At 40.8% G+C, this 26179-nt stretch overlaps 1 protein-coding gene across 1 annotated transcript in view; it reads right to left on the bottom strand.

Moving 5' to 3' along the window:
• LOC132998992 (plakophilin-3-like) overlaps positions 1 to 25917 on the bottom strand; it is a 34267-nt gene extending 8350 nt beyond the window's left edge. The window contains exons 1-12 of the mRNA XM_061068761.1: positions 25520 to 25917; positions 14275 to 14363; positions 11390 to 12000; positions 11105 to 11228; positions 7003 to 7207; positions 6689 to 6848; positions 5876 to 5984; positions 4818 to 4982; positions 2599 to 2778; positions 2291 to 2444; positions 1771 to 1966; positions 1318 to 1405 (exon numbers count right to left, since the gene is read on the bottom strand). Of these exons, the coding sequence (XP_060924744.1) occupies positions 1318 to 1405; positions 1771 to 1966; positions 2291 to 2444; positions 2599 to 2778; positions 4818 to 4982; positions 5876 to 5984; positions 6689 to 6848; positions 7003 to 7207; positions 11105 to 11228; positions 11390 to 12000; positions 14275 to 14363; positions 25520 to 25724 (2286 nt within the window). The 5' untranslated portion in view covers positions 25725 to 25917. The remainder of the gene's footprint in view (positions 1 to 1317; positions 1406 to 1770; positions 1967 to 2290; positions 2445 to 2598; positions 2779 to 4817; positions 4983 to 5875; positions 5985 to 6688; positions 6849 to 7002; positions 7208 to 11104; positions 11229 to 11389; positions 12001 to 14274; positions 14364 to 25519) is intronic.
• Positions 25918 to 26179: the final 262 nt, after the last annotated feature.

Genomic DNA, 26179 nt, shown 5'->3' with positions numbered 1-26179 from the left:
GATTTCTTTATTTATCCACACAACGGGGAAATTCACTTGTTACAGCAAAAAGAGAAAAACAGAATTTAAATAACAGTGCCGAAGCAACAATAAAAAAGAAAGATCAAAATATATACACTACTAAACTACACATAATGAGAGTAAAAATATACAGAAAACAAAAACAACCTGCAAAACAGACACTGTGCAAAAGCAGGTACTGGGGAGAAAGTGGAGTGATGTAAGTGTTATTGTAATGAAAACAAAAGTATTATAAGTAATATTGCAACAGTAGTGACCATGATACAGAAAAAATAATTAAAAGTAAGTGACCATAATATAAATAATACTACAAGATAGTATAAAGGAAAATATAAATATTGCAATGTAACCATTATAAGTGATAAATATTGCAATGTAACCATTATAAGTGATAAATATTGCAATGTAACCATTATAAGTATCTAACTAACTTTATTTTGATGAGCACGATGTAGAAACGTTATCTAACACATTCACTGAATTGTCTCTGCCAGTGAGTGAGTTGATGCCAAAGTGCCATGGACCAGAAGGAAAACATAAATAACTGAGGCTTAAAAGTGAGTCAGAAACAACACCAGCTGTGCAAGAAAACAGGACCCTTGTCCAGACATAATGGGGGAAGTTAATGTCTTGGAAGCCTGTCTTACAAAACCAAGGGTGCAACAATTTGAATGGAGACTTTAGTGATGTGGTTCCAACTGGTTTCAACTTAAGTAACCCTGAACCACTCAGTAAGTTGACTGTCAGGTCACATGACAGTACCAGTGTAGTTCAGTTCTCTGCAAACACTTCATGAGGTTTTGGCTGACTCTGAAATCTAAAGGCCTCATAGTGACTCTTCATAATGGTGTGAGGAACCAGACTCACTGAGGGAGAGAACAGCCTTCACTCAGAGTATTTTTTACTTAACATACTCTGGTGAAATATGATTGGTGTACAACGCTTCCAAGTTAACAAGTTAATGTGCTTCATTCCTCTGGCAGATCCTCAAGATTTAAAACTTTTCATGTTACAAACGTCTGAGCTATGACACGGAGCCCTACTTCCACATCCAAGCTGATGTTTAAATCTCTAATGTTTTATTCAAATAGAAAAAAGTTTACAAAAAATGTAATTCTATTGACTGATGTCTTGGTGAACGAGCAGCACTTTGTTGAACCTGCACTCTTTTGTCCTGAACCAAGATTTGTTTGTTGTTGCTGCTTAGCCAGCTCTTTAACAAAGGAGCCATGGTTGCAGCTATAGTTTGTGTTCAACATTTGAACGTTTTTTGTTATCAGAAGCTGTGGTTCTCACCTGTTTGTAGTCTTTGTGCAGCTTGTTGTACTGGAACATATTGTAGAGCACAGTTGAGGCTGCTTTGGCAGTTTTTATACTCCCAGGGCTAAACCAAGACACAGTGAGAAACAGGGAAAACAAGGAGGATTAACAAGGAGGAAATTCCAGAGCATAAGCGGGAAACACTAGAAATGAGAAGATAATTGGCTGAAGATTATATTTTTGTCTGGTCACTGGCCAATGGGGAATAACAACTCCAGAATATGTAAAGTAAACAGGAAACTGGGAGGTCGACGCTCTGGTGTATCAGAAGGATTGTTGAACCTAAAAAATCTTGACCAATTATACGGAGCCTGGAAAATTGTATTAAATGAAACTTTATTTGTGAACTTATATTTTGTACTTTTCCTGCTTTCTTTTCTCACTGTACGACACTGATAGTTTTCACATTGTAGTGTAAGTCAGTCCTACCTGTTATCATGGAAGGTCTTAATGCCCACCAGTTTGGGAAGGCCGTTGAAGTAGGAGATGTCTCGTGCTGCTATAGAACTGCAGGTGACCAGGTGATTGAGTGCTACACACATATTGGACACCACCTCACTGGACGGGTTTTTCTGCAGACCATCACATGGCAACTTGGACACAAGAGCATTCACCATGTTCTTAGCTGCAAGGACAAAGAGGAAATGGTGGTTGTCTGACAGGAGAAAATGTTGTTGTTCTCAATTGAAACTCTGAAAACCTTTACTCTAAAATTCTCAAAAATATTCAAAGCTGTAACTGCTGCTAAAAAAAAGAAAATGTTGTTGTTCTCAATTGAAACTCTGAAAACTTTTACTCTAAAATTCTCAAAAATATTCAAAGCTGTAACTGCTGCTAAAAAAAGTGTCTAAAAATTACTGGGTTAGGGATCTTTGTTGTTAGATTAATGTTTTAGATTTTATGGATGACAGGAAGAGGAAGACCTTTAATGATTTTGATAGTGTCTTACCCATGTGGTCTTTGTTGGCAGAGTGTGCGGCCAGATTTTTCAGCAGGCCAGTCAAAGGTCTCAGCTCCGTCTCACTGTTGGTGTCTAACAGATCCAGCAGGATGGGCAGCATCCTCTCCTGCTCCATCACCACACCACTCAGCACTGATGACCACTGGCAGAGAGGGACACATTTCACATCAGCCTGAGTGAGATTCTCTTCTCACCATTCTGCTCTTGAAGGATCCAATTTCAAAGCAAAAATAAATGACTTCATTTCAAATGAATATACAGTACAAGCTAAATTTCTGTGGTAGTTAAGGGCCTACCCAGGCCTCTCCTGTGGTGATATTTTGCAGGGCTCCTATGGCAGCCTCACGGCTGGTGGAGCTGATGTCCCTGTTTTGTAGAACACCCTTGTACATCTCCACCACATTTGGGTGCCACAGCCACTCAGCCCCTTTAGGTTGTCGGGACACCTCCGACAGTATGGTTAGGTTCTGGTTACGCTGCAGTGGAGAGAAGAAAAAGGAAAAAATATTGTTAATTTAATGTACAGTAGAATACAGTCTCAAGCAGGTTTTATGATGAAAGTTTTTCTCTTGCATAATTGTTATGGGCCTTGTGCATGTGTGCAACCTCTGCTTTTAAGAAAAGGCAAAGGAAGGGTAGAATATTTATAAGACACCCACATCAGAATGGACACACACAGACTGGAGGTGCGACAAGCATAGCAGCTCAGAAGCAAACAACACCATGGAGTTATCAGACATTACTGCCTCAGGGAAGACAGAGGCTGTCAGCTAAAATGAAAACTTTGACTAGCAGAGCCAGTTGTAAAAGGTAAATGGTCTGTATTTATATAGAGTTTTTCTAATCTTGAAGATCAATCAAAGCGCTTTACGACACAGTTTTTTGCCATTCACCCATTCACACACACATTCATACAGTGCATCTATGGGCATTGGCCAGCACTTTTTTCTATGATCGGCAATTCGGGTTTCTAATTGCTGAAGCTACATATCCCAGGCAAAAAGGCAGCATCCCATGGAAGGAATGGGAATAAACAAACAGGGTGGTTATTATATCGCTGTGTAAAGATAGTTCTGGTAATATAAATCTGTTGAGACTATTTGATTCAACCACGTTTTGCTCATAAGCTCACATTGCTGTAAGTATGGGACCTGTGGTGCCTAGTTACCCTCGTAAAACCCTGTTAGGACAATCACTGTTCAGGGGGAGGGGTTTAAATGCACAGTCAATGTGGCCATTTGTTTTCAAGACCTTTTGTTGAGGACCAAATTCCAACCAGAAACATTAGGTATCCTTTGGAGACTTTTCCACACGAGTTTCTCATGTAGTCCAGTCAGGACTCGTCAGGACACATAAATTTGCCTCTAGACTTTAGTGTTAAACAGATGCACAAACAGAGGAACAGAGCACCACCATCCTCAGGCCTCACTGAAGCAGAATTGTCCTCCCTGTCTCTCCTTCATGTAACCTGGCTAATAATATCCTCTCAGCAATGGTCTATCACATATAAAAAACACGTGTGTACTTTTCTTCACTCTAAGGGTGATAATGAGAACATACGTGTAACATGGAGCCTGATGTTGACTCTTCATTAGCCTCCATTGTTTGCTATTGAGATGTGTAATCTGATCTGCAGCTTCTGTACATTGTATTGCAAACTCCCTGTGGACCTGAGGCCACTTCTAAGGTTTCTATCTACTGGGCCACTTATTATCTGACTAATGTTGAGATACCTAAGAGGGGATTGAGCTGCTCTATGTCAGTAGCATGACTTTAAGCTTAACTTTTAGAGGCTCATTTGGTGACATATTTTGAAATATCACTCTCACAGAAATGACTCCAGCACAGTACAGTTTCTGTTGAAAAGGTCTAAATATCCTATTGTGACAGTGCATCTAAAGTAAGGTAAGATACATGGGTTATATAATTTAAGACCGGTGGTTATATACCTGATACATGCAGGTCACAGTGGCAAAATGACTTGCCCCCTGACATGTAAACAATGATTGTATTGTATAACTGAGAATGCGACCCAGAACAGGACACAAACTGGATAGATAGTGTTGATGTTGTCTTTAAAAATCCCCAAACACAATATTGGTTTTTGAATAAGCCAAAAAAAGTACTGTGGTGAAGAAATAGCTGAATTTACTGTGTTTGCAGTATCTAGGGCTTCCATTGAGATGTATAAGTAGATGAAAAACATTGGGCCTATTCAAGAGTGGTTATCTGGCTAAACACTGACGTGAGCACAAAGAAAACTACAACGACACACAGGACAGATCAAAATCAAGATAATCAAGATTCACAGTGAATAAGAGCACAGCAGCATCAGCTAGAGGGATGTGACAGGTGGAGCCTTAGCAGACGAACTGAACAAGCTCACTCAATATTATTGTTTATCCTCTGGCCAAAGCCAAGAAGAACTAAACAGATTTGTTACTTTGCAGTAAAGGGGCAGATGTTTTGAAAATTGGAAACAGGAGTGTGATTTTATTAGTGTGATGAACTTTACCTGTGAGTTTTTTTTGTTGTACATACTAAAGCAACCTATGGTGTCAATGTCCCGGGAGGCAGAAGCTCTCGATCGGCCCTCCAGGCGGAGTCGCACTGATGAAGGAAGCTCCGTGTACAGCTGGTAGGACAGATTCCTCATCACACACAGGGAATTCTCCAAACCCTGGACAGAAAAGAGTGGTGGCAGATATACGTTAACTAACTAACTAACATTACCGAGTTAATAATGAAACATTTTAACTCCAAATCTGCGTAGAAGCTTGTACTGTTATGATCAGAACAGGGTCAGGGTCAGGGTTAGCCCTAATAGCATTACTCAGTATGATCTATTTGCTTTTTTCAAAATCGCATTTTTGAATTTAGATACAATATGAGAACAGCCACCATTAACTTTCATTAGTAGCACTGAGAATCTCCTCCAACATGTTTGCTCAATCAGGTGCAGGAGATGTTCATGTTGATGTTTAACAGAAGCTGCATGTTAATCAGTCATCTGCCAGTTCGTTATCCGAGTTAATCATCCGGTGAAATTCCAGTGTAGCAGGTAATACTACCTATGACTACTTAATAATAAAAAACTATGTGAACTTTCTGGTGCAGTGAGAAATGCACTTGCTCACTGAGTTTAGATCATTAACTTAAGAGCCCTTAGTCTCACCCACCGACACACAACCTCTGAGCTGCTAAATGCACAGCTTGCATTTTCCTGAATGAGGCTCGACCCTTTCTGAAGCCGTCCTACGCCAACGGGTCTGAATATGTTTGTAAATATGAGATATCAGCACAGATTTTTTAAAACTCAATTTGACTGTCATTATTGGTTAGTGAGTGTAGATCGATGGGCAAAAATGGCAATTTTATCCATTTAAAATTAAATGTTTAACACAATAATGTGTGCAATCTGTTGTAACTGCACTGTATTAAAGACAAAGACTGTTGATATTCCAAATGTTTGTCATTTACAAGAAATATCACATATATTGTAGTAGTCAAACTTCAGCATATTTAAATCAGTCACTGTTAATTAAAGATTATAAAAATGTCACAGGCTGTTACCTTGTCCTCAGTCATGTCGTCCTGTGTGATGTAGGACACCAGAGAGTCCACCAGACCTTGCATGTCTCTCATCTTCTGTCTAGTCCTCTCATTCACTGAGCTCAAGTTCCTACACACACACACACACACACACACACACACACACACAAACGCACAGAGGAATTTTAATCCAGACTAGAATCAGAATGCAGTAAAGCTGTCTGACAAAAATACATCTCTGATCTCTCTTGAATCTCTTAAGTTGGACCTTTATGAGATTTCTGCACTTTGTTGTAATTCTATCTGTGGTAAGAAACTCCTCAGGCCTCAAACATACCTTACAAGGTCAATTCAGTTCCATAAGAAACAAACAATTAGGTTTCTGTCCAAATTTTACATTGACATTCAAGATTTAAAGTTTGCTGAGTCATGTGTTTCCACTTATGGTCACTTGGTTCAATGAAACAGGCAGGTGATGGTTTCCAAAAGCAACAACCAGGTCCTGTCCCTAATATTAACTCTGGTTCAATACTTTGGCTCCACAGCAGTAGCAGAAAAGAGTCATGGCTATTTACTGTATCTATCGAAACGTCTGAGTCTCCTCAAATGACCCAGAACACCTGTATAAGTATCTTCAAATGCAAATCTATGGAGAGGAAAGCCTGCACCTCTATCCTGTTTCCTATAGGGGAAATGACCAGGCAACAAATCCAGAGACTAACGGTTCCCTGCATTTACAGCTGCCAGACTGCAGAGAGATTCGAACCAACATATTTCTCTGACTATTCCGCTAGTGCCATTGTCACGTCCAAGTTTGAGCTTGTATGGAGTCACCTGAGGCAGCCGGTGGTGTTGTAGAAGATGTCTCTCTCAGATGGACTCAGTGGCAGACTGCTGCACAGAGGAATCAGCACTTTATCTGTCAGCTCTGATAAAGCTTCTTTAGACAGCTTCTGCTTCAGGTTGTCTCTGGAGGACAGATTCCACAGGACGCCTGCAGCAACGACACATTTTATACACAAACTCAAATATACAGTCAACTTTAGATAAAGGTAAATCACCACCAAATACCTGAATTATGTGATGCATTACTGATTAATAAATATCATATCATTCGAACCAGTTTGAAACCAGGAGACCATTATTACCTGTTATGATCTTTTGAAGCTCCTCGTCAGGTTGGCGAAGGATGCTGACGAGATGGGTTAAACCACCGGCATCTATCAGTGCCACCTTGTTGTCAGAGTTCTCGTAGATGAGGTTCCGTGTGGCGCCCGTGGTGTAACGCTGCACTTCCTGGTTGTCGCTGGTGAAAAGCTGAACCAGAGCTGGAATGCCATACAGCGCACGCACCTTTAACAGAGCAGATTAGGAACACACACCACATACCGTAAATAACCAAAGAGTACACTGAGTGCATGTGTGATGAGGTTTTGCTACTTGAAACGATCCTTTCACACAAACACACATCCCTCTTTGTCTTCTTTTTCACCGACACATGAAGGATTGCGTGCAGAGCATGATGTACTCTGTCTATTTAAATTACTCCAAGTATTTCTTACTGGGTGAAACTCAGTGCAGTACTGTGTAAAGGTACCTTATATGTTTGGATTTTCTTCCATCACGTAAAACCTTCATGGAGCTGACTGATCTCATATTCATTCTGCAGCACGACGAGCCATAAAGAGCTGTCGGCAGGGATGAGAGGAACGAGGAGTCCTGCAGTAGAATGACAGCACCTAATCTGCCTCTGACTGACCTAAGATCAAAGCTCAAAAAAAGCTTGAAAAACTGTGTATAGTGTACAAACTGTGTGCAATGTTTACATAGGAGAGTTGGTGCTGTTGTAATGGCAATAGCTCGTCACACCAGTTTTTTACACTACACTTAAAAAGTGGAATTCTTGTTTAAAGCATCTTCACCTCACATTAATTTACACAAACACTTGTCTGCAGTCGTATATCCGGTGATATAAGAAGAATTTAACTGGCACATAAAACCAGCATATAGAAATTTTGCGTTGTATTTGCCGAAACCTGTTTTCATATTTTCCTCCCCTTCACCAAACCAAACACTTTGACAGATACATGGGAAACCACAACACACCCAATCATAATCTGTGACCATGCACCTGTATCACTGACTGTAAATACTGAGCCTTTTAAAGCCCCTCCTTGTTTCAACACATCAGAACAACCCACTTTGTTGCTTTGCACACGGACAGCATACTTCATTGAAATGAACATAAATTAGCAAATGGTAGACAGTCATTGCATAATCCCAGGAAAAAAAATATACTTCTCAAATATTAAAAAATCAATAGCAGAAAATAGGAACTTTACAAAAGCTCATCATCTCTCTCATCTCTCTCTCTCTCATCGTCATCCGCTTATCCGGGGTCGGGTCGCGGGGGGAGCAGCTCAAGCAGGGGGCCCCAGACTTCCCTTTCCCGGGCCACATTGACCAGCTCTGACGGGGGGATCCCGAGGCGTTCCCAGGCCAGTGTTGAGATATAATCTCTCCACCTAGTCCTGGGTCTTCCCCGAGGTCTCCTCCCCACTGGACGTGCCTGAAACACCTCCCAAGGGAGGCGCCCAGTGGGCATCCTTACCTAACTTTACAAAAGCAATCCATCTAAACCAAAACAAGACAAAAACAAGACAAAAACATATCCAAAAAAAGAGTGTCACTAAGTAAAGTACATACTCCACCAAACAGTCCCCTTTTGACACATATTTAAATTCAGAGGTAAAAAAGAAATAACAATTCAAGCCACAGAGAAGAAACCGTCCAACATGAAATAAATCAAATTGGATAATTTTTCTCATGTACGTATTCCCCTCTGAACATGGAGCTGACTAAGAGCAATTTCTCTACAGCCTGGATTTACTCAAACTGTGTAAAAAGGAGGTTACTTCTAGTACATGTATTATCATCCTAACTGTATTATCCTTTCTCTGACATGAGATATAAGAAGCAAATTCACCTTGAACTAGAACAACTACATCACTAGACACGCTCCACACACTTAACACAAAACACAAACGTGCTTCTGGGAAAGTCGTTCATCCTCTGGGTAAAAGAAGAAATGAAGCAGCAGCGCTGGCATCACAGCAGAGTTTTACACTTCACTGAGAAAACACACAGGGATACCAACTCTCTGCTCAGCCGATCACTGCAGCAAGACAACAGTATTATAGGAATTCAGACCATCAACACAGACCTTTTACCAACAAATACACATGACATAATAAACTGGAATATATCTACTTTCCCTCTTCTCTCTGATCATGTGGGAACTCCTACACAAGATGAATTCCTACGTCCCACGCTGCACTGGCAACATCAGGCAGGGAAAATAAGACCTTTCCGCCGAGCACTCCGACTCACTTCACCTCAGTTACACCCTCCGTGAATCCCCCTTCTCTTACTAATGGCACAAATCATCAAATGAATAATCTGCCTATACAGAAAAAACAAAATCAAAGCAGATTATAATCAGCTAACCTTCTTTAATAATACATGGATCAGTGGTGGGCTGACAACTGCCCTGCACATACATTGTATACAGCACAATCAGTAAACTATTTAACATTGTAATAATTATATTTCATAATAACGCCATCGTGCTGTAATTTACACCGTGTGATTGGTTAACATAAATAATCGGTAGATTGTGTCTTTAATCTTATTGGTTGCGAAAGTTAATGCATTACAACACTATATGATGTCTTTTCTGATGTCATGATGATGTCATTTACGGAGGATCTCCAGAGTCCAGTGCATGTCTTAAGCAGCTTATGTTACACCATAATACAGACTTGAAAACATTTGAAAGAACAGTGTGGTTCAGTTCAGTGCAAATATTTTGTAGGTTTGGTTTTGTAAGTTCATTAGTCAAAAACAGGGAGAGCACAACAACTTAAACATTGTCCAATTCAGAAGTTGCAGGTTTGTTTTGATGTTTTATACTGAGTGTACAGAGCTTTTCAACAGGGCTCTGTGTTGAGGAAAAGTACAAGTTTGATGTAATTGGTGTAATTATTTTCTTTATTGAGTTTAATCTTGCCGCCCAAAGAGACAGTATTACAGATTATATCCTGTATGATCCTGAATTATTTTTGAATCTATGTAAGGTTTAGGTCATAGGATGCAAAGATAGATGTGTTATTGATCTGTGCATGACATCAGAAAAAGGCAATTCTCTGACTTCAGTGTCACGTCACTTATTATAATACATATTATGATTTTCTGATCAATATAATGACCTCCCACTAGATCATAAGCTCCAATGCTTACTGAAATTGTCTGGATAAACCCTCCCAGGTAATACTCTCACTAGGCTAAAAAACACATTTGTAATGACCCATTAAATATAAAACTATATTCAAAACACATATAACATTTTAAATTGATGGAATATGTATATTAAACACTGACTCTTGGTTACAATGTCGCCCTGCAGTACAGAGAGAGGTCGAATTTAAGAGGAAAAATGGGGAGAATATCATAGAAAAACACTAACAACCTCTCTCCCATTAATTCTTCCTCTTCTAATCATATAAATTGATAATTTCAATGTCCTTTTTCCTCTGCAATCTGTGTTAATACACCTCACTTCCTCACTGTCTGGGAAAAAGCACAATACCTGCTCTCCTCTTGGATTTTGTGCATCCAAAAGCAGTGCTGACCAAAGAAAACTTTGACTGAGAACAAAAATACAGAGAAAACTACAAGCGAAAAAAGAGGGGGTGGATGTTGCTGACCCACCCTGCCTGTTTCCCTCTGAGTATCCTGTGTTGCTGGAGGCCAAGGATAAGGTGGGGTCTCCAGCACCACCTTAAAAAACCTGCTATTTGTCATTTATACTCACACTGAAGTTACAGGGAATGTGCTATACATACTGCAGTGTGATGTAGACAGCAACACTGTTTGGCAAGTGGTTAAGTTGCGCGTGTGTACATTTGTGTGTGTGTGTGCGCGTGTGTGTGCATGTGTGTGTGTGTAGGAACTTGAGCTCAGTGAATGAGAGGACGAGACAGAAGATGAAAGACATGTGAGGTCTGGTGGACTCTGACTGAAGAGAAGGTAACAGCCTGTGACATTTTAATATTCTTTAATTAACAGTGTCTGATTGTCTGTTTAGTTACCGTCTGTGTCAGTTTGCTTTGTCAAAATATTTCACCAAAAAAATGCAGACATATGGACAATCAGCAATTAACCACAAACAACCATGTACAAGCATGTTACCTGGTTCTTTGCATCGTTGCTATGGTAGCACTGGTGTTGTATGTATGCAGCTCCCAGAATTTGCAGGGTCGTGTCTGATTCAGACAGATATCTGACAGCTGTTGCCATGTCCAGACTTTGTATCCTACAAACACACACACACACACACACATACACACAATAATAGCGTCACATTCTATCAACACAATGACACACATTAATTAATTTATAAATCATCTGACTGAGCTACAAATGAAACCAGGCCAGTTGTCTTAGCTGTGTTAATGAATGGACAACATGTCTCACTCTGCCAGGGGGTCGTTGCTGTGTATTGATACTCCATCCAAGACATCCACTCCTTTCCCAACGCTCCTCACACTGTGGACCGAGGCAGTCCGTTTCAGGGGGGCTTGGTACTGCCCTGCACCCGTCACATGGTTGGTCCGGGACACATGCTGCTGCCACTGTGTTCCCCAGCCGTCCCCTGCCATGGGGACTCCCCTGCCAGACCCCAACCAGCCCTCCCTCTCAAAGGCATAGCCCTGCTGCTGGTTGTGCTGCTGCCGGTTAGTGATGCGGCTGATGGTGCGGTGGGAGGGGCCTTTGTAGGAGGACTGATGCGGCGGCTCCTCCGGCCAGTGGCGCCTTTCTTGGGCTAATATTCTACTGAGGCTTTGGCTGTGTGGGGGATCCACAGAGACTGGGAAAAAGGCAGTCTCTGGAGGAACCACCACAGTGAGAGGTACCCTCTCCTGGTCAGCCTGACACATTGACTTGGACTGCATGCTTCTGTTGTGTGCCTGCACAGTCTGGAAGTTGCTCTGTACCATGCTGCTTCCTCTGTGGCTCAACCTGGAACTCGTCTCCATAGCAGAGCGAGAAGATAAACCAGAGGAGGGAAGGGGACCTGTGGGAACCTGCAGGGTGGGGGTGTGGGGAGATATACAAGGTTAGCAGACACACTGCAGCAGAACAAGATAACTATTATTTTGTCAGAATTTTTGATATTAAAAAGATCATTTTCAAATGTATCAGTTTAGTAAAAGTTGTATAGTTATACAGAAGCTCTAACAGTACGGACAAGGAGAAAAAAATCAATAGTGTCTTGTTTTTTTGTAAGATACTGTGCTTGAGGTGAGTAAAGCTGTTCAGGGCAGCATATGTAGGCGTAAGATTTTCCGAAATCAGCAGCTCTTCCTGCTCTCATTAATTCAAGCCGCTTTACTGTAAACTGCAGGAAGCTCACTGATGCCTTTGTATTGTTAGACTGGAGAGTTAAACGCAGCAGGAGCAGGGAAATGTCCTGTTTACATTTTTGTCCGGTCACTACATTGTTCTGAATTTGGTCAGCTTCTGTTTTCCTTCCTTTGTGTGTGTGTGTAATTTTGCAATAAATTTAAACAAACTATTACTTAACAGTTAAATTCAATTATAAAAAGAAATTCAGTTTATTTAACAATAAATTAAGCTCAAACTCGAGATCCTGGTGAGGAACCTAATCTCCGTATTGTACAATGTTAATATTTCTCTAAGAAATACTGGCCCAAACTATGATGATAAGACAGAAATGTAGTAAACCAGAATAATGATTTTCACATCAATGATGAAATTTATTACTTATTCAATTGCCTGCTACAGTCCATCACAGCCGAACATTGACTGTTTGGATAGCAACCATCTCCAAACCAGATTGCCGGTGTACTATAGACTATATATTAAGATTGACGAAACGTTTTCATGTCCTGCCACTGAACGAAAATGAAGCCAAAATATCCTGGATATTGCTAATGTCAGCTTGTATTGATGACATAATTTGGAGCAAGAGTCTGAGCAGTACTGATTGTGGGATGGTGGGATAATTGAGGTCGGAACCAATACACATGCTTGACCAATCGCTAATCAGTATTCACCTTGTTTTCATTGCATGAAATGACTATTAAAAACCAAACTTTTCACAAATACAAACACTTGGACACACATCAGTTCAATAAAAATGACTTTAAATGACAAAAAAACATCTTTATTTGATGTGCACTTTGGCTTTCTTAATTTGGTCCCATTCAATAACATGGAGCAAGCAGGGCTCATGAACAACAAGATAGCCATCCACTAGGGGATTATCAGAATATTTGGGCTTCATTTTTGAGATTTGTCACGTCGTCCATGTTTCTGTATAATCTATGGTACTGTATCTTTGGACTGCAAGATAAAACTCAATTTAAGATAATCACATTAAACTTGTACTTTTCCTCCGCACAGAGCCCTGCTACATACACTCAGTATAAAACATATACTAAACAAACCAACAATTTTGCATTGGATAATGTTTAAGTTGTTGTACTCACCCTCCTTCATGTTTCTGAACTAAGCTTTAATAAACTTGTCCGAAACCTACAAAATATTTGCACCTATCTGAGACACACTGTTCTTTAAAAGGTTTTCCAGCCTGTATTATGGTGTAACATAAGCTGCTTTCAGACATGAACTGAACTCTGGAGATCCTCCAGACTTTCTCTGGAGGGGCTGTGTGTGTGAACTTAAATGTCGGACTGAGAGCCTCCCGACATACTGCAGACCTTCTCTGGCCAGTGTGCTAGTATAAAGTCAGCAGAAGGCCCAGAGGAGACGATGTGAGAAAATAGCAGGATTCACCGCGAGTGATGGGATGTTGATGGTGTTTGTAACAAGCGACAGACGCAAAAAAATGCAAAAAACAAAAGCAAAGTAAATATCCCAGAATGAAAAAGCTGTGCCATACACAAAGAGGACACCCGCGAATATTTCAAGATGGTGATTAGGACCATCGCTCCTGTTGATGTGCAACCAAGAACATGTGACCCCTTAACAGAATTCATATGTTCACTGTCTCAGATGCTGCGCGTACCCTTACATTACACTCTAGGAATTTCAGCTGTGATGTGAACGCGGCTGAGTGAGGATTTCCCGTTGTGTTGTTAAAGAGACAGACGACCTCCACAGAAATTCTCCGAAGTTCCTCCGTAGGTCATGTCTGAAAACGGCTATATGGGTGCATATTGGAGATTTTATGTTTTGGGCTTCTCACAAACATACATCTCCTTTCACATACATACATTTTCACTTGCATATGTTTTTCCCTTAAAGGTGTAAAGTATATATACATGTGAGAGTGACAATATGTGTCCTGTAAGGCTCCTAGCGGTGGTACTCACGGCCATGATGCGGCTGGGTGTGTGTGTCATGGATCTGGAGCTGAAACCAAGGGCATGTGCTAAGCTCTTTGTCTCAGGAAAGCTGTAATCTAGACAAAAAGAGAAGAAAGATAAAATATTAGTGTTTTGATCATTACAGGGTTTAAAGAAGACAGAGGCAGACTCATTGACTTCAACAGGAACAAACTGTCAGCAGCTGGTGTTAAGCTGACACAGTCTAAGAAAGATTCATATATCAGAGTCCTGCACTGAGAACTGTTCTGGTGGATCAGCTTGTTGACCCCGATGAATGAGTTTCTCCAATGAGTCTTTATTCTCTATCACTCGCTCTCTCACACATCTCCACTTTTCTTATGAATTTTGTGATTTATCAACCAGCTGTGGGCGGTGTGTGTGCCTTGTATCTACAGTTTTAGGTCATTGAGTTTCTGAAACAAGGTGTGAAAGTTTTATGAGGAAGTTATTACTGTGGGCATGTTCATTACCCTCTACCCCCAGTAGGACTCTGATCTCACCCTCACCCATCAAACACCCTGGATCTAACCTTCACACGTGGCCGCCATCAGGTCTCACTGTGCAACAATGAGACCTGATCTCACTGTGATCGCATCCCATTTCTTCACACAGTGGAAAAAAACAGTTACATCGCTCAGCTTAGGCCCCAGGACATCATGCTGTATCATACACAATGTGACCACTGCAGCTTGGAGGAAACTCACTGGCAGCCCTCGTCATTTCTCAGCCATTGTCTGAGCCCCAGGCAGTCCATCCTTTACCAATCAGCCTCTTTCAATTCATCAAAATCAATCAATCAATCAACTAGTCAACCAACCAATCAATAAACTAGTCAACCAATCCATCAATCAACCAGTTAATCAATGATTGATCAATCAATCACTCAATTAAGGAAGGGAAAACTACAATCACAGTGAATCACAGCAGCAGCAGAGGGAGGAGGACAGACACTGACTCATGCCCGTTCTCCCTTGACTTCATTTTATAACTATTTTATTGGCAGCATGTCATTTTTTTATAGTGAAACATTAGGATTTAATAGAGATCTCCCTGCTGTGGAAATTGATGCCTTGCTTCTAGAAACTGTATCAGTTGTCATGTAAGAACTTCCTGTCTTAGGAATACAATCTGATGTATTGGAAATTATTTTACTTCCTCTGATGTTTGCTTTATCTTATCATTAAGGCAGTTTCTCCTTTGTGTGAAACTAAGTGATGGTTCATTCTTAATTTCTAATTAACCTCCTCCAAAATTGTGTTTTTGCTTTGTCTGTCTATTTTAGAAGTGGGCCATTCTAGGCTCACATCCATTTTGTCAGGGCCACAAGAAGGCCAGAAGTGCTGCAGCATTGTGTGAAGTGGCCCACATCCATATGCTATCTGGGAATCTACTGCACATGTAGGGAAGGCATCTTCAGCACGGACTGCAGAGTATGATACCAACAATTTAAGCCTGTAGTGTCCACAGCTGTAAGCATTCGAATCAGCAGTGGTTTGTAACTGAGGCCAAGTGGTGACACCCAAGTGAGAGAAGGGCTCTAGAATGGGTGTGTTTACTGTGGAGCTGCAGCAGGCGTGCAGGCGGGGGCCACAGCCCTGAGCGACTGTACAACAGCAAGAGTGATGTTAGAGTGATATATGTGAAAGAGGACGTGTAAACAGCCATCAGGTAGAACTGTTGTGCATATTCACTTCAGCCTGCAGATGGACATGATGAATGGAGGTGAGCTGTTATCAGTTGAACAGAAAGAGGAATGGGGTGGGAGTGGGGTTGGGGGGGAGCCCACTCAGTCCGGCCGCACGGAAGGAAGGAGGGAGGAGATGCTGCAGGGAGGGGAGCTGTGCTGCGCTGCATGCCTCAACAGAACAATCACCAGGTCAGAGCAGAGGTCAGGGAAGGTATGCTCACACACCACCACCACAAAAAGGAAAACACATAGTATAAAACTGTATATTAGCAACAATATATTAAAGATCACTGCTGTCTCTTACCACACAACAACAGAACCAAAGAGATCATTACATGAGAGGTTTCTATTTAATAATGTAAAGTTTTAGTATTTAAAGAAAGTCTCAAAAACTACAACAGCTCTTTGCACTGCCACCTGACCTGGGGGTCAAACCCAGACCATAAAGATGCAGCACTTCTTATCTAACACCCCATTCAAGTCAGAGCAGGAACAGGCTCAGCTACGGGCCGTGTGGGGACGGACTGAAACCATCACACATCACTATGAACACTAATCAAACAATAAGGTCATGTGTGCAGACATTTGGGGTAGAAACTAGGATTTACTGTCCATGTTCATCTATTCATATAAATGTGTATATCTACTTCTATACTAGACATCTTCTATTCTGTTAGAATTCAACAACCATTTAGCCTGCTACTGTCATGCAAATTTCTGCAGGTTTGTAATGTTACAGGATTTTCTGTTGGAGCACCTGAAGTCTGGATGTGCTTGACACATTGCTGAGTAATCAAAAATGTTCACTTGTATCAGCTGTGGAAGAGCACTACATCTCTTAAGAAACACAGGGATAATAATCATCCATCAGGGAGTTCAACATTTTGATGAGTGTGCAATGGAAAGCTACATTTTGAGATGATAATTTGTAGAGATGCCTGATTCTGGGTCAGGTGTTGGAAATTCAATAATTTTTGTGTAGAGCTAAGTGAAGAGCCAATGTTTGAACTTCTCTCTCTAGTTCTTTTTCCCCCAAAACTAATTGTGACTTTGTGATAATCCAGGGCAACCAAATATATGCCTGTAATAAGAGACTGTGAACCATTCAGCATTTACATATTGAATCTTTCATTATCGATGATCGTCAGTGTTTTTTCAGTCCTGCTTTCAAATGTGGCCATTGGAAAAATAATAAACACTTCTGATTTCTGACAGGATATCAGAGGAAAAGCTTTTTACAGAAACTGTCTGATCAAGCACCACATGTTCTTTACTGTATATGTTTCTGAACTGGATGCAGGTGGATCTGTTAGTATTCCTAATATCCAGACCTCTCTATCAGGGTGTAGTCTCCATTGTACCCGCCTTACAATATGTGTATGTCTCCTCGCCGTCTCAGGGTCTGTGACTCACATATCTAGTGTATGACAGAAACACAACTGAGAAACAGAATAAATGTTATCCTGGTTGAATAAGGATTTAAGAAATACAGCTGATCACTGATAGAATATTACAATCTTATCCAACACAGTTTGACCTTGAAGAGACATTTGGACCCAAGTAGTAGACTTACACAACAAAAACCACAGAATTCCAGAATATGGGAGTGCTGCTATGCGAAGAATAAGTATGTTACCACTCTGTCACAGTTTTATGACTGTCATTAAGCCCATCTTCCAACTTGATGCTGTTTTCTCTTTGGCTTCGGCAAAAAAAGAAGCCTCACCATGATTTACGTGCAGCTCCTCTCTTTCACCATGCTCCATTATTGGGTTGTGATATCCAGCCAAGCTTTTCTCAACACTATGTTTTCTCAAGACTTTGCATTGTTGTCATAAACCCATCTTCTCATTGCTGCAGTCCTTCTCACATTATGTCCAACAAAGCAACCGCTGCTCCAACACTATCATTTCATACCCAATATCCAGAAGTCTAAAGACACTCTGCATGTTAATTACACCACACTATACAAACATGTTGGATAGAAAAAACAATATAATCTCAACACTTGAGGTTAAAATGTCTACGTATTTCCAAATTCACATGACAATCTAAAACAGCAAAAGCCACAAACCTGCTCCTCTACAGCTCATGTTTGTTAAATCCAGACAGAAGAAGACGTAGTATTATATACCTGACTCATTTTTGTTGCTACTGGTGTCTTGTTACGTTACTGGGACAATACTATGAAATCAGTGGAGACTCCAGGAGACAGACAGCCGGAGGATTATTTTACTTTTAAGTGGAGCCAGGCTTGTCATTCACCTCTGTATCCATTCTTCATGTTAATCTTAGTTAATTAGCTCTTGGTGCTTTATAATTAGTGTAAGACGAGAGTATGTTATAATCCTACTCATCTAACAGTGGGTTACAAAGTGAATACGCACTTGTCCCAAAATGTCAAACTGTTGCTTTTAGTCTTCTGACCTGCGTTGTTGAAGAAAGATTATGTCCAGAACTGAAAGAGTCCATCCTCTGGGAAGCCTGAAAACAACTCATGACAATCAACCAAACTCGTGATCTGGGTCTGCAACAAAGTTATGGGGTCCTCCCCTGAATTATATGGTATGTCCAATAACCACATAAATTTGTGGTAATCTGTTAAGTGGTTTTTGCATAAACTTGCTGACCAACAAACCAGCCAACAAATAAACGGACAGGGGTGAAAATGTAATCTTCTTGGTTGAGATCATGAAACAAAGCACTGAATCTTGCCTTTATGTAGGATTGAAAGTTTATTATTCCTGGTAGGGATGGTTGCATTCCTTGCTTGTGTCCTTATGCCCTTTGCTTCTGCTCTCTCTTAAAACTGAACATTGTTTTTTGCCACAACAGTTGTGGATCAAATGGATCTGAACATTTCAAATTTATTGCCTCAGGTGGTGGAATAAAACTTGATTTTATGTTTTTCCATAGTCACTTGGTTCCAAGAAAAAAATCAAGGGTTTGGACTTTTGAGCTATATTTTACGTCATGGGACAATAACATGTACAAATGTGGAGGGTCAGACATTCTGTAGCTGATGGGAAAGGTTGTATTGTTTGTGTAATGTATTCAGATCAAATTATCACAATTCTTAAAACCAATTGAGAACCATCAGACAGAGCCGGCCTTGCCCTACTGTCTGAAGAGCACAGCAGGCTAAAATAGTCTCTGACAGCATGTTGTGAAGAGGAGATTGGAAAGGAATGTTCTACACACAAGGTGCCCACTGCGCCCAGGGGAGGGGTCTTTAAGCACACGTCAGCTAACTCTCATTCCTCTTCCCACATGTTTTTTACATTACCATTCAAAGACTGCTGGGGACACCCCTGTTAATTCACGCCCGTCCACGCACGCATCTCCTGTGACTGTTCTCATTTCCGTCAAAGTTTGCACTGTTTTGCTTTGCTCACCCTCTCCATCTGTTTCCTTTGCTTTCATTATAATTGTGACTGCACTGAACCATGATTAGTTTGGATTTAGACAACAATGTGTGAACTTCATGCAATCATTCCTTTCCACCCAATGTCAAATGTCACACAAAAATAATTCTGCACTTATTTCACTAAATGTTATACGCCCTTTTCTCAGCAGACACTTTGACATCTCATACTAGGTGTTACTGACAACATTAGCGATGGCTCTGTTCAGTTCAAGTGTTCCAGTAACACATAAGCATGTGACAGTGAGCCATGAATACAGACACCCTAACTGAAGCAGCTAAATGGAATTCAGCCATCAATCATTTAATTATTTAGACCAGTACTGTGATTCATCAAAAATAAATATGAACTGACTTTGATGTCAGGATCGAAATTTGACTTACTTAGGCTAAAAAGAGATAAAAGCCATGCCACCATAAGCTTAACTGAAATCCTAAACTAACTTTGTCATATCAGTAGTATTCATGTGTTGGCTAATTTACAGTAAATGTCTGTTAATGTAGCATTTGAAATCACATTGAAGTATAAGGAAAAGGTTAGGTAGCATATTTTTCATCTTTTTCTTAGCAGTTTTTAGACACATTTGAGGAAGCAGCATCTCAACCTTGAACCTCAGTCTGCAGATTTCCACTAGTAGCTGTTGACTTAAGACTGAGGGCTGGCTTCACTGTAAGATGTGCTGTTAACTTCCATGAAGGGTACTAACCGGAGAACACACACTATCTAGCATTTAAATATTAATAAAGGCCCTCTTCGCCCCATGACATTAATAAAAAAATGTATTGCATAGGTGATCCGGAACACTCTACCTCCTGAGCCACAGCTGCTCAAGGGTGAAGGCACATGGTGTTATGTGTCATTGCTGCGAAGCATCATGCTGATGTCAAGAAAAGAAAGTACAAGCAGAATCTGGCACATCCAGAGAGAAGTGAAAGACAAATCACTGTGTGCTTCGATAAAGTTAATACTCTTCATGGAGTTTGGGCAGGTTGCTACAGGTACTTCATACACACACATTAAGACAAAGCTTTTGGCAGTATTAGAGGGCTTCTGACCATGGTCTTGTTGCAGTCGTCAAAACTGATGCAGAGTTTGATATGAGGGAGTAATTACTTTCTTTGCAAGCCATGTATGGCTCCACTAAAAATGGGGATTTATTTGAGCTGCTTTGAGTTGTTTGGCTAAACCAACTGTGAGTATTGTTGACATCATCATCATCGTCATCACTACCATCCGACAGCAGGTGCCTCACACCAAAGTGAGGCAGTTCCACTCATCCCATTAGAAGGTGTGATATGTGCAGTTAAAGGATGAAACAGACAATGACTGGAAAAGACTTCCCTCCCCTGGTGTAATGGAAATTGTATGATCAGTGAACAAAAATAGGAGATTAAGTCTAATGAAAAGTGATTTGTTTCGACTTGGATATGTGCAGTTAATGATCAAATTAATGTAAGAGGATTTCACACAAGCCTACGTGCATAGTGTATTCAATATCCTGACAACCTCTTCTGGGTCACACTGATCTATTGTCTTATCAGGCAGAGGCAAGGGCAGCAGTGGTAAGGGGGAGGGACTGATCCTTCCTCTCCCATACTTTCCTCTTAAAGGGATAGTTCCCCCAAAAATGAAAATCCACTCATTCTAGTGTCCATATGCCCGACATTCAAATTCGACTAAATGTCTACTGTTAACCTCCTCACGTGTGGATCACAGCGGGGCTTACACACACTTGACACCACAGGAGCAGTGTGGAGTTATTAGAGTAGATTCGGTAAATATGTTTTTTTACCCCTGAGACTCCAGAAGTGTTTTATGGACTCAAAAACTTCACCCACCTCTCCATCGGCATAGTGCTGAGTAGACAATGAGGGAATTTTCATTGTTGGCCGAACCATCCATTTAAAAAGACAGATGTGTAAGATCTGACCTTTGTAGGTTGACCAGCTACAATCATAAGCCTGCACGTCGACCATGAGGCTTTCCATGTGTCCTTGATTGTCACTTTTTAAAGAATGAATCGAAAAACTGTTTGTGTTCAAGATGTGAACACTTCTTCCCCAAAACCATCCTGACTGGAACCTGTGATGTCATGGATTACATTTTCCATAGTGAGGGGAAAACCCAGGAAGTGACCAGGAAATACCACACTTGCAGGTTCCCATGGCACCCACTTTCTTGCACTTTTGACATGTCTAAATTTGTCATTTCCGATATCAAAAACTGTAAAATGGTCATAATAAATAGTTTAACTAAGACAGCTAATGTAAGACGGAATAGAGTGACTTTCAAACATTCAGGAGAAATGACTTCATGCTGTGGCCACTGGAGTCCTGTTATATCAGCCCTCTGATCACGGAGCACATTAACAAGCAGCCGCCCATGAGAATGATGTTAATACAGCGATGCTACAGCTCTTTTATAGTGTGTTTCAGCTCTTATCAGAGCCTAAAGTTCGTTGATGACTGAGCATGATTTTCTTAAAAAAGTAGCAATGTGCTGGAATTTTTATATTCCGCATCGGTTTCCTGCACGCTGTCTGTGGAGCAGATTTCCCAAAGCCGTCCCATCTGCTGTTGTTTTGGGTTTAGAGAGCTACTCTTTGAAAAAAAGGTTGCAGTGGAATGTGCTTTCATATCAGCTTGACAATTGAATTGGTATGCAACTTACATTTGGTACACCCGAATGTAATTTTGGTTGAATTTGCTTAATTCTTTATGCTTAGGTCATATGAGCAATCAGGAGCAGAAATCAATGCAGCAGAAAGCATTTCCAATAACTACAGTGGATGGCATCTTTAGTACCTTTACCACTGGTATTAAAACCCACTAAAACCCACTAACATCTGTAACAGACATCTGCAATATCAATGGATACAATCAGCCTTCACTCCTAGGTCAAACGACTGCAGTATGTTTTTATCGGCTCATGCTCCTTTCAGCACTGATGAAAACATGACTTCTGAGTGAACGTGTTCCATTTTTCTTCTCTTCTCCTCCGTATTTTGGCGGTCTAGGCGCTGACATTGCATCTTCTCTGCGCTCAATATGATGCGGATTGAACTTTCAGGCATTGGAGCGTAAATAGCCATGAACGTTTGTGTGCTCATTTTTTTACGCCTTGGGAACAACATGCAGCCAAACTGGCAAGACAGTGAGGTGAGACAGCTCCACAGCTTCCAGCACCTATGTGATGTTGAACATGACTCACCAGGGAAAAAACTGAAACTCCTCTACTGGCAATCAACTTTTTAGCAGGTTTACCCGTATTTATAAAAAACGGTGTATACCTGCTAATTTTGGTGTGAAATAGACCCTCCATGGTTCCTAAATGCCCACCACTGTCAAACTTTGTTTTGGTCTGGGACACAGGATATCTGTTAAAAATTGTCCAGGCTGGGCTGAGATAACCCCTGGTGACATCATCATTAGTGTTTGTGTAACCCGCTCTTTAATGACCACACAACAACATTTCACTGAAGCTTTTACTGAAAAAAATCTTTGATAGCATAATTTTCCAAGTAAATGAGAAAAACATGTTGATGCAGACTTTGTGTCCCATGATAAGATAAATAAATACCATTAGGAGTTTCTCAACATTTTGCTGACAGGAATAACTTGAGGGGTTTCAGATGTGTTTTCAGCCGCTCTGCCTCTACCTCCCTGTGTTCAAACTGCCGTTCACATGAGGAAAGTGGAGTAAGACTGCAACAAACAGGAATCTGCTTCAGTCAGATAATTGTTTTCAGATTAAGAAAAACGCCTACACAGCTGAACAGGATATCTGCCTGTTGCATATTATATTTTGACTAAAGTCGCATTAACAGGATGACTTAATCGGAGTTTAATGTTTAATCAGGTGCTTGGTGAAAATATGTTTCATCCGCTTTATAAAACTCTCTCCGAGGTTTCAACATTTATTCCCCTCTTAATAGTTTTGTTTAGTAGTTTTTCCTTACTCTTGTTGAGGGTAAAGGACAAAGGATGTTGCACCTTGATAAGCCCTATGAGACAAATTGTGATTTGTGAATAAGGGCTATACAATTAAGATTTGATTGATTGATTGATTTATGAAAAACAAATCAACTTTACAACATAGGTCCAGTAAGAATGCAAACAAGAAAATAATGTAATGATATAAACTATAGAGTATGATAACACTAGAATGTACAACACTGTAAATCCTTTATTGAGCACAAAGACACTGAAGAACCAGAACTACATCTATCACTAATTGCACAAACGTCTTTCTGAAATGTGTCTCTTGCTTATTAAGCTTCAGAAATAGCCTACGTACAATGTATGAAAACATGACACCAGCTCAATAAATCATTCAAACTTATGTATAAACCACACACATGAATAATAATAAAGCAAATTAAGTTTAATTTTATTTACTATAAAATCTGTGGAAAGAACCATAATTCAATTATTATATTTCTGCAGTTCACTTCTACAGTTGCAGAAGGAAAGCTGCCACCAGCATTAACACAGGCCTAAGAGACGGACCATGGGCACTGAATTATTATTCGATTGACAGAAAATGTATGAAGTCTGATGATAGTTTCAGTCTAGCACAATATGTAACTTTTCTGCAGTAAAATGTTAAAAATGAGCCAAGAGAAATCTGTAATATTATTCAAGCTTTTTCCTTTGTTGGCCAGTCAATTTCATATCCTGTTGTGGTCAACTAATTGAATCCAGCTTTTAAATTTTCAAAACACTTGTCAGATCTTTGTGGTTTTTAACAATATATATTAACCAGATGAAAGATTTCAGTTGTCTGAAGTCTGGGGGGTTGAGTTATCAGAGAAACTGAGCAAAGGTTGGCAGCTCGGATCACAGCTCCTCAGAGACGCCATGTTAGATCTGCACAGCGTCAGAGAAACACAGATTTTTAACAAGAAACTGCATTTTTCAGGGTTTTAATCAGTGGGCCTGTTTGTTTCGGAGGAGAAGACCTATGTGGCTGAATCAGCTTCCAGTGAAAACCTCCTGAACTACTCACACTTAGGAATCCTAACTGGGAGAAGCTGAATGCAAAGATGGGGGGATGTTGGAGACAACGACTCCCATGATCCTACACTCCTTCACCATGTCACTAAACTGTCTCTGGTTGTTTTGCCTGAGCTCCGCTGGCTGAAAGTGACATATTGTGTGTTGGAATGTACAGATCTGATGGGAGTTCTGTGCAGTTGTTAGATATTACACAGATTTAATGCGGAGTCCTTGGTGCCTTTGTCTTTGGGTAAGTTTTGTTTCTCTTTGTAAAAATGAATGTCCCTCTAAAGCTGCAGTAACCCATTTTTTAACAAGTCAAGCGACTGTGTGAAATGTCCAAAAATATCTCCATAGTGATTAACCCACCAAGAATTCTCACCAAACTTCAACAAAACTATTTAACATTTCAATGTTTTCACAACAACTGCCCGTCCAGCACAAAACAGCCAGGTTTACAAGAAGCTGGTGAACAGAGCGGAGCGCTATCAGCTGAGAGGTGAGAGAGTCTCCTCAGCAGTCGGTGTGAGCTGCATGACACTGAATTTCTAACTTTAGCCATTCATCACATGGCCCATCCCAAACAGCCACCCCATTCAAATCAGTATGTGTAGACTGGAAACCATAACCACTACCTACATCCTCTAAACATCAGCACCTCAATAAAACCTCCACATTACAATCTCGTTAAAACCTTATTATGGGATTTATTGAATGAGAGTGGCATTCGTTTTAAACCAATGTATCTAATGAAGTAACTGAGTGCATACTGTATATACAGTAGTTTCACACAGCATTGCATTCTTATTTTTTTTAGGTTTTTGCTCTTCAATAAACTCAATAACTCATATAGATATATTTATTATTATTTGATATGATTAGACAATAGACTGCCACATTTGTATGTTCATCTCTCGTTTTCTTATTATCTTGTCTGCTTTCTTGTAACTGTGATGTTCAGAAACATATATAACGACAGATAAACTCAGATGTGAGCAGGGAGGTTCTAAATAGTTTACAGATAAACAGTGACACAGCAACAGGTCAGTCACCTGGCTGTAGTTTGGACTGATCCATGCAAATGCTCCTGGGTCAGATAAGAACCGTGCTGTGACTCTCACCTGTTGATGCGGCCAGAGAGTCGTCCAGTCTGGTCATGGAGGAGGACCTCTTCTCGGCCAGTCTCATCCGGACCTGCTCCTGGACCCTCCGAGCCTTGGCCACCGGGTCCGGGCACGGTCCGTCCGAGGGAATCATGTAAGCGGTGCAGGAGGAGTTGGGCTGCAGGGCGGACATAAAGCAGCCCTCCGCCACCGCGACACTCATCCTCACAAGTCAACTTCTGCACCCAGGAGAGAGGGGAAAGAAGCTCCTGCAGCGGGAGACGTTCGTCCAGCAACAGGCTCTGGTGTGTGTTCGTGTGTGTCCGCTGTGAAATGGCAGCAGCCCCGCAGTCTGGAGGCAGGAGGCAGGAGGCGGGACCTGCTGGACTGAGGAGCAGCCAGAGGCCAGCAGCTGTCTGTCAGTCTGATCACTTCATGTTACTGCTCATTAAACAGCTACCACCCCGAGGCTGGAACCACCAGTGACACAGGTCAATATATTGTTTGTGTGCAGAGCTTGTGATGAGGGAAGTTGGAGACTTTGTGTTCATCCTACCTGGTTTATCTGCAATGAAGAAAGACAACGTTTTTTAGTAAAATGATGTATAAATACGTATGAATAATTTACTGAACTGGTGTTATTTTTGTATGCATTACATTTTGGCTAGTCAGAGGTCT

The sequence above is a fragment of the Limanda limanda genome, chromosome 3, assembly GCF_963576545.1.
Source record: "Limanda limanda chromosome 3, fLimLim1.1, whole genome shotgun sequence".
Lineage (NCBI taxonomy): Eukaryota > Metazoa > Chordata > Actinopteri > Pleuronectiformes > Pleuronectidae > Limanda > Limanda limanda.
Note: the sequence above shows the minus strand (reverse complement) of the source record. Positions and strands in the feature narration are given on the sequence as shown.